This window comes from Anguilla rostrata, chromosome 6, assembly GCF_018555375.3.
Source record: "Anguilla rostrata isolate EN2019 chromosome 6, ASM1855537v3, whole genome shotgun sequence".
NCBI classification, from domain to species: domain Eukaryota; kingdom Metazoa; phylum Chordata; class Actinopteri; order Anguilliformes; family Anguillidae; genus Anguilla; species Anguilla rostrata.
In genome coordinates, this window is record NC_057938.1 from 49,363,098 (window position 1) to 49,372,942 (window position 9,845).

At 45.9% G+C, this 9,845-nt stretch overlaps 1 protein-coding gene across 1 annotated transcript in view; it reads right to left on the bottom strand.

Annotated features, from left to right (window-relative positions):
• The window catches only part of LOC135257497 (CD2-associated protein-like), a 34,345-nt gene extending 27,446 nt beyond the window's left edge, over nucleotides 1–6,899 (bottom strand). Inside the window, exon 1 of the mRNA XM_064340269.1 lies at nucleotides 6,440–6,899. Coding sequence (XP_064196339.1) covers nucleotides 6,440–6,443 — 4 coding nt within the window. The 5' untranslated portion in view covers nucleotides 6,444–6,899. The remainder of the gene's footprint in view (nucleotides 1–6,439) is intronic.
• Nucleotides 6,900–9,845: the final 2,946 nt, after the last annotated feature.

The following is a 9,845-nucleotide window of genomic DNA, read 5'->3' on the forward strand; positions in this document are numbered from 1 at the left end:
GCTGTCCTCTTGCATGAGCCGCACTCAGGGCTCTACGGAGGCTCCCTTTTTAGGACGGCTTGCTCCCGAAATCTGACGTGTGCTGACTGGAAAAAATATTTTAGGAGCACGTCGACCGACTGGGAAGCATCAGCGCGCTCTTAAATTTTTCAACTAAGGAACACGGGCTCCTTGGGAAAAATGCTAGCATAGAGCCCCGTGACAGTTTGGCTGCTGTGCTGCACTGCTGCACAGGGACAAACGCAGGCGCTGCCCAGCCAACACAAAACGTTCTCGCAGTGCTGCTGTAATGCAGTGGCAATGTTATAACCGTGACAAAACATTCCAGCAACGTTGCATGTTAGCTGCCCTACCTAACACAAAAAACATTCTCTTAACGTTGCTGCAATGTAGTAGCAATGTTAGAATATTGCCAAAACATTCCAGTAACATTTCAAGAACACTGTGTTAGCTGCCCACCTACCAAAAAATCACCCTCACAATGTTGCTGCAATGTTATAACAGTGACAAGACACTCCAGTAATGGTGCGAGAACATTCTCGGTTAGCTGGGGTGGGCCCTTCCGACACTGCAAAAACATGCCCTGTGGACAAGCGCCATGCAACAATGGCTTCTCATTCATCCTTCTCCAAGACACCAAGAACTGGATGAGACCGTCGCAGATGGGCGGTGGCTAATAAGAGGTGTCTAATGCTGGGCTGGCTGAGTGGTAGACTTTGGTTACTGTGGGTGAGACCGTCAGTAACAGTCGCTCAGTCAGTGGTGAGTCTGTTAGTGAGTGAGTATGTCCCTTTTACAGTCTTTCATAGCAGTCGTCTGTGTCTAAAGTCCTTGCATTAACACATCCTGTTTTGGGTAAACCTGGCGCCCGTCTCCCATGACACACTGGTGTTTCAGGGCACTGAAGCAGGCCGTCTAAAATCTCTCCGGTTACGGGTAACCGCACGCGCCGGGCAATGTCCAGACACGTTAGGCACTGCCGGTGACGACCGTCAAAAGCTCTTTATCTGAAACTTTCTGTCTGAAAATCAAGACTAAACATCAGCGATGTCTACGCACCAATCTAAAAAGCTCGACTTACCCGTTAGCAAACCAGCTCACGGTAAGAAAGGTTGAATTGTTGCATGTGGAACAGTAAAGCTGTACCCTGAGGCAAAGCGCTCAACCCCAATTGCTTTTGTTAACGGTCCAACTGCATGGACAGATTATGTGGGGAAAAATGACGACTTGCACGTCACCCTGAATAAGGATGTCAGCTAAGCGCGCAGCTAACTTAACTAATGGGGCCCGCCAATCCGTGCCAGAAAATCACATTTCCTACTCTGTCATAAAGCATTAAGGCTGCCCGCACAAGTATGCAATTAGCTGGGATTAGTCACTGGGGATCCACTTGGAAGTGTGGGGGGGGTGGGGGGGGGAGTCCTCTTGTTTGACCGTAGTCGAAGTCCTGCAGGGTGTTTTCTGTGGAGCTTTCCCAAACTTTCCAAAAAGCATATACCCATAATGCACTCGCTTCTGAGGGAAGGGGAGGTGCCACAAGAGCACCAAATCCAACCATGAATTAAGGATGGGTCTGCTCGCTAGCGAACCCTGGAGAGACGGACTGAACTTCCCTACGACAACAATCTTATTCGTTGCCAGTGCATGTTCAGGGGACACTGAACACCCAGCAGTAACCGCTTAATAAAGAAGACAAGCAGAAACGGCAACCCGCAACCCGCTAGCAAGCGCCGCTTCCATCCTGAATGACTATATTCTTATAAGCAGTATTTTATGAGTGGTACAGCACCTTCAAATGAATGGAAAGAGCACATTTGTGAGAAGGCACCGTTTGTAAATTACAGGCACCTTTTACTAACAACCTCAGTGAGCAAAACCAAGCCTTAAACAGTTTTTTTTTAATGAATACCAACTTCTAGTCTATGAAGCACAATGTGATTCTGCCTCTGCATCTGAAATTTCATCAGCCACCAGGCGATCATTAGCGACAAGGATGGTCTCATCCCCAATGCCAGTTTCTTCCTGCATCTGATAAGCTTACAAGCAGGTTGCACTGCATATCCAAACAGTGCCTTACCCTACATTTAGCCCTGGTTTTATGGGTATAGGTCTACATCAGTGACGTGGACAGTGAATGAAGATGTAATCAGAGATTTGCAAAAGGAAATTCTGAGTAGAACTCTTTCTCAAAATGGAACTAGTGAAAGAGGTGCGGGAGGGCGTGTTTGCAGGCGACTCCTCAGCGTGACCATAGCACTTCCCATAGCACCAGTCTTTGTTTTCCTCGCCGGAGACAGGAAGCTCGAAACTCACATAGGCCCAGAGCATTCCAAGTCAACTCAAAAGCTATTAATAGCCAGGTCGCGATTGGGCGCTCGGCAACGAGCGGCCAGGGGGCAGTGCCAGGCGGTTCGGGCTGGAGAAGCAGGAAGAACGCAGGGCTTCGGCGTTAGCGCATTAGCGCAGGAGTCGCCGCGCCGGTGGCCCTGCACCTCTGGGGCGAGGCAGCGTGCGAATTCCTCGCATACTTACGGGAAAGAAAGACGCTCAAACCCCCAGGGACTCCGCCGCGTTTCGCAAAGGGGCCTTCACGCCGGAGGAGTCGTTGGGCCTGCCATTTGGGCCTATTCCCCCACGTGCCCGTCTTCAAAACAACGACACGCCTGAGGTGGTCACAACAGCGGGGCAACGATCACTCAAACCGAGCGAAACGGGTCTTATTACAGACGAATAACAAGGCTTCTCAAAACAAAAAGCGCATTCCTCACTTTCCAAACAGCTTTCAAACCTAACTGTACTAACTGACAGACGAGCCGAAACCAAAAGTGTGTAACTTCTGTAACATGACACGGGAGACAAGCGCCTCAAATTACCGTTACAATAACACACCGTTTCAACAAACGTTATTGATCACGACATTGGCTGTGACAGTAATGCAGCATAAAATATATGCCCAATGAGTTTAAAAACCGCTCCACTATATGTAAATGAAATGTGAATCTATGAATATTACATAGGCAAACGTCTACAAATTACAGCTACAAATGCAATATTACATCTGTCATTTTAAACCACCATTTTTGTATACTCTCATGTAGTGACCCATTTACTTGTCAAAAACACATCTGATTGCCATTTTAACGTTCAAATAACAATCAGTTTTAATTCATACAGTGTTACTCTGCAATGACATGCAGTAACAAACAAGCAGGCATGGAGTTTCCTACAACTGATCAACTCTCATAGACAAAAGTATAGATTGGTGTCATTAATGAGAAAAAGTTAATCTCACCAGCCAAACAGAACAATTCAAGGAGGATGAGGACAGATTAAGGACCAAGCCTAGCAATTCCTGTGGGCTATGAGCAAACAGATGAGACAGAAAGCAATGCACTCCCTAACAGGCTGCCAGTAACCTCATTTACCTCCAGGCCAAATCCAATTCCGACCCATTCCTCAATCCCAAATGAGAAGCCTCAGCCTCAATGTGAAGCATTCCTGTGAAATGCCAGAGACGCAGAGCTGCGGAATTCCGGCTTCGGAACACTGTCAGGGAGCGTCATCCCAACCAAATAAAAACGGCTAAAAAACAAACAAACCTCGCTGTCATTCCCCAGTGGCAGCGGCAAAAAACTAAGTCTGATTTCACCAACAAAAAAAAAAGAACAGCAGCAATGGCAGCTGGAAACCCCCCCCCCCTTCTTGGGCTGACATTTAAAAACTGCAGTACCTTTGCAAGCACAGGGGGGGAAAAAACCTCTCATATGAACTGAGGGTATTTAACCGTGACAGGAAACGGGCTGCGCTCTGCAGTCCGAGCGCCCAGGCAGCTTCTCTTTTACATGGCTGGGCGAAAGTCTCCACGTTACGAGATTCTGCACACGGGGTGACGCATCCAAAGTTGGCACGGACCGAAAGCCCGTGAAAACGCACACATTAACGGTCAACTGAACGCAGACGGCCCCGCCAGGAGTTTCTGGAAAAACATAAAAACAGAGGGGCTGTTTGCCAGGGAGATTTTCTGCCCATTAGTTCAAACCTGCAAGAAGGGTGGTCATTTCATAGTCAACAATGATGTCACGTCAGTAGGCCCTGTACAGACGCACGGTCCTGCCTGAGAACACTGTTAAAAAGGTGAGAATCGGAGCTGGAACAATATGCAGCCTATTGACGGGAGCGTGTTTTAAGTCGTAAGGAGACCGCAGCCACAGAAAACCCCTGCCTGCCAGTGTCAGGGAAAGGGACCGGGGGGGAAACAGGCACAGTGTGCACACGGCGCTTTAAGAATCAACAGGTTTACCGGACCGCGTCAGCAGCTGCGACGGGCGGACCCGCGACCATTGCCCGGACCGGCCTCGCTTCCTGCCGGATTGTGTCACCGCCGCTGTTCCCACCTTCCTTTTGGGAGACTGACTTCACTGCTGCTTCCTGACAGCACAAAGGGATTGTGCATAACCCCTGCCACCCCCCACCCACCCCCCACCCACCCTTACGAAAAGTACTGGAGATATGAGGCAATGGGCAATAGAGACACTGTCAAACCTCAGCCTGGGATTTTGGAGGGGGGAAGGGGGTGGCATAGAAAAGGGCAACGAGGGTTGTTCTCATTTTAAGGAGTCCCCAGGCTTACTGGTGGGCTGGGCTTTGGGTCTAATCGTTATGTGACGGGAGAGGCAACGGCGGTGCAATACCGCTGAGAAGGGGAAGCCGTCAGGGCCACGCAGGCAAGCTGGCTGCCAGCTGCCTGTTCCAGCAGCGGCCGTCTGCCTGCCGCCGCCAATGCGCAATCTGCAGAGCAGAGCTCCCCAGCGCGCGCGAACCCGTTTCTCACTACCGTACAAGCTATAGCGTCCAATAGCAGACATGCAATGCACTGCACTCAAGTACAGTCCGTTTAATATTCCAACCGTATTTCTCTAAAATACAGGCTGTGCCTGTTGTGGTCCGAAAACGTTTTGAAAAAGAAATAAAGGTTATTCCAAACCTAGATGTGCTTGTACTTGTCAGGTGAAATTTGCTCAACTGAAGTTAATAGACCGACCGACTCTGAGCACTCTCGAGGATAACGCGTGGATGCAACACGATAAGAGCTAGAAGTCAGCAGAAGTGAAACATATTTGCTTCACTAAACATTCCACTTGGTATTCAAGTGCAAGAACTGAAACCATGCTGCAGCTGTGCGTACTGTGCGGTTACTGACAGGCTACCATGGAAATTCAGTTTCTTCTACAACAAATGTAGTTGCAGGTCATTCAAGAACAGTCCTCACCCGCGGCAGTTTCATTGGCTGCCGTGTTGAAAAAACACCACTAAAAGCAGGGAATATCCGTAAATAAACATGAACACTTAAACATGAAATATTTAAAATCTGTTAGCATGGCTAAATGTTTCGAAACCATGCATAAACCAAAGAAAATCAACAACCAAAACGAATGGTTCGTTCCAGACCAAAAATCAAAACATCAACCATAAATGTGCTCTGAAGTACAATGCCACACCGATCAAAATTCAAAACAAACACATTTCTGAAATTTGTCATACTTCACTCTCATCAGGACTAAGATTCAAGGTACAGTAAGGTATCTTAATCATGAAAATGTCAATTAGACTAATTATGAAAATGGAAACATCTCATATCTGACAATAGTATTCATGTCAACACCGACTAAACTGAATTAAAAACATTTAGGAGAAATAGCTTCTGTTTCAAAAGAATACCCAAACAATACATGTCATGCAAGAGTGACAGTTAGAAATCACATTTGTCTGGAAATACAATGATGCAGTGAAGGTAAGGTATGCCATTACTTCCGAGGCGTGTTGCATAAGAGTTAGCAATCTGGTTGCTACCTAACATCAACGTAGATACTTCAAAATCCTGCATCGTCAATAACGTCAAATTGGGCTAGACGTAGCTTTATAAGCAACGAGCGAAAAAAGAAGAAAACGCGACTACGGTGCGTTCAGGTGGTGTGCCTCGCGGGGCAAGTTGGACATCCATAACATGGAAAATGACATTAACGTAGCTACAGATTGCTAACTTAACTATAAAAAGCGAGCAACCGCTCCCAATTTAGCTAGCTGACTATCTAACCAACTAACCACCCATTTATAAAAGTACTTCAATTGACTGAGCCTTATACCACCCAGTAAAACTGGGAGTTGGTCAGCTAGTCAGCGATATGGTTTGATTCATCCAGTCCGAGCAATTCCCCAACACAAAATCCGGGTACTCCTGGCAAGTTAACCAACGAACGCAAGCTAATGTTACTGTAGCAATGTTGTCTTCCAACGTTTGGCAACAGCACTAATTACTTGATAGTTTGTGAGATGCTCGCTAGATATTGCCTCCCAACTTGCCGTTCCATTCGTTTTGTGTAGTATATCTTTCCAGTGTGCTAGTAACGTAGGAAACAACAAGGGCACAGCTGTTACTTACCCATACTGTCCTTCACTGCAGGACCTTCTTGCTTTCTGATGCCTGTTAGCTAGCCAGCTAGCTAGCTATGTCCAATATAGCTTCCAAGCTAGCTAGCTACTTGTGCGCTCCTGTGTAATTTCTAAAGGAGTTATTTCCGTTACAAACTTGTTAATCGCAACGTGGACCCATTCGTCGTCACCTTACGTTGAGCCTCACAGGCGTACGCGAGGTACAACTATTTCTTTTTTAATATGAAAATAACTGTGGAAGTTATCCCGAAGTCTCCACCTTCCCAGACTTGCCTTAACTCTGACTGCCACACATATACAAAACAGCAGGAAACCGCGCGATATTTCCGTGGAAGAATCCCGCGAGATTATTTCGCTGGAATGTAGTCCGTCCAGCCGCTCCAGCGGGAAAGCGTAGGACTACACTGCCGACCATAAACAGCAGTTGTGACATCCCGGACTTGCGGTACTGACTGAGCCAGAGTGGATCATCCGACGACCGCCGGTGCGCCTGTGTGTGCAATGCAGGAAAAGAAGCATGCATTGACTCAGACGCTGCTACGGAATTTTGTGGGGTTTTAATACAGGCAATGTTGTGTTTTACTCAGGTTACGTCAGATCTCCTCGCTTGTGTACAGCTAGCAAACACCTATAAGGAGGCTAGTAACCTGTTTTATAGGTGTCTGATGGGATTCCGTACTTTGCTGGTAAATAAAACAATTACACATTATTAATATATTATTGCTATTATATTCTTTTTGGGGGGGTGGGTGGGGGGATTTGGGCCTCATGAAAATATCTCACACTGGGCCACATCAACCCACCTCTGCATGATTATACCACAATTTTTGAAGGTCCCCTTTCAGTCAGGGCCCCTTGGAATTGTCCAAACTCTCTGTCCTCCCTGAAACCCCCCCCCCCCCCCAGAGTTGTGAGATTAAGTTAGTGATAAAGGTTCCCTAGGTGCTTGCAACACTTGATCGTCCATTTGTGTGAACTGCGTGGAGCCGATTTGTAAACATTGCTGTGGTGGATTGTATTTACATAAAAATTTGTTTACCCTGCTGTTGAAACGCTGTTGACAATTTCTAAATTGCCTAAATAGAATGCATGCCTGTTTCCTTTTTGAATTTCCTGATATACCCTAGAGCATTTGCATCGCCTATGTTCTCTGTTCTGCCTGAACGATGCATTTACTAAGACAGCTGCCATATTTGTATATCCAGTGAGTAGGTGTTTAAATGTCACAGTGCATTCAGTTGTTTGTATGGTTAGTTGTTTTTAAAACTATATAACTTCATATTTTGTCTAGGAGTGCTTTCATGACTCACTCACACATACTGATAGCACTCAAGTAGCCAGAAAATATCTCCTGTTGCCTGTGCCTACATGTCTAGGACCCAAAGCTGAGACCAGGAATGGCATTCATCTTGAGTTTGGTATGACTTTAAGTCAGAGGGGCAAATTCCACTTGGTGAGTTAAAAAAAAAACACTCTTGCGTTCGTCGGTTCACCTGCATGGTGTAATGTTCCCAAGTCACCGCAGGTATAGCCCTTCCGAATGTGCAATAATGTGGACTAACTTGCCATTTTGCAAAATCAGCTGTTACTCCCTCCATTGTGAACAGCTCATACCAATCTCGCACTGTCAGACACTTGGAATCTGGGGCTTAATATTTAATTGGAACAAGAACGGCAGACTGTGGCTACTTTCCAGGCTAGTTGGTTGTCTTGTGAAAGGAGGCGTCGCCGATGCCTCTCGTGCTGATGTTTTAGGGGCGCTGCTTCCTCATTTGCGATGTCATTTAGCGTGCTGGCGATACTTGTGTCTTGAAAACAGAGTCGTCTGATTCGGAAAGCACGTTGTTTTTCAGCCGTCGCAGAATATTACTTATTCCAAAATGGGTACAAGTAAAGCCTGCCAGGGCTTCCGTGAGTTACCGCTGCTTCAGCACCTCCCAGTGAAGCTCCAGGCACACGCAGACAGCCAGCTGTCGTGATTTACACCTGCTCCCTCATGGATGCCAGCTTTCCCACTGTAGTGCATCATCTGTGCTGCCAGAGTGAAATAGCCTCCAGACTGCAGGCAAGCGCGTCTTATTATCGCACAGACTGCAGCTAAGGTTGCCAACTCTTCTGGATCAGCCAGGAGTCTCCCAGAATTTCTCTTGGCTGTTTTAAAAAAAAAAATTTTCTGTATCAACAAATATCCATCCATCATCTATACCCGCTTATCCTGGGCAGGGTCACGAGGGATGCTGGAGCCTATCCCAGTGTGCATTGGCCGAGAGGCAGGAATACACTCTGGACAGGCCGTCAATCTATCGCAGGGCACACACACCATTCACTTGTACACTTATATACTCATACGTATGGGCAATTTGGAGTCTCCAATTAGCCTACCTGCATGTCTCTGGACTGTGGGAGGAAACCGGAGTACGTGAAGGGAACACGGGGGAGAACACGCAAACTCCACACAGAAAGTCCCCAAGCCGAGATTTGAACCCACAACCTTCTTGCTGTGAGGCGACAGTGCTACCCACTGCACCACCGTGCCGCCCCAACAAACAAATTTCAAAAACAAAAAAAATTATTTTTTAATGATCTGACACTCCTGTTTTGCGCTCCCGACCCAAAGTAAGTTATCTCTAGAGCAGGGGCGGATGCGACCCTTTTCCTGATCGCCATTATGTGTGAGAATTTTTTCCCTTGTCATTATTTCCTAGTCAGTCCTTTCAGAAGAGTGTACATTCAATTTACTTCTCTACCTCAACGTGTATGAAAACCGATAAAAACTGCACAAAAAGTTCCCTTTTTTTTGGCGTGTTGGGCTGCCACCTTGTGTTACAAATTTAAAATGGCATTTTCTATTTTAAAAAAATAATAAAGAAAGAAAAATACAGTGAACTATCCAGCAAACAATGATTTCTTTGTACCTGCACATTTTAGTTCTATATACTTGAAAACATCTTTTGTGCACTGAAAAAGCACTGAACGAACTAAAAAAAATAGCCTATTCCATATATTCTGTCAACATTTCAACAATTCAATTATTATCAGTAATTCCTGCAACTTGACAATATGAATCAGTTAGACAATCATTAAAAATCCCAAATATTCCCTCCACGTTAAAATAATTGTCACAAAAGTGGGCTTTTAGCAGGCTTTGTTTTGGAAGTATGTCACAGAAAAAGTAAGTCTTCACATCTGATTTATTCTGAGGGCAAAAATATGTACTGGAGATAACTGAACAGTTTAAGTATTTTTAAATAAATGACAAAAATTCATATCACAACACGTACGTATAAGTACTCATTCTCAAGTCGTCAACAGCCGTTATTTGATACTGGATATGTTCACACAAAATGGCCTGATGAACTCTCGTTATATTTTTATTTACTGAATAAAAATAAAAT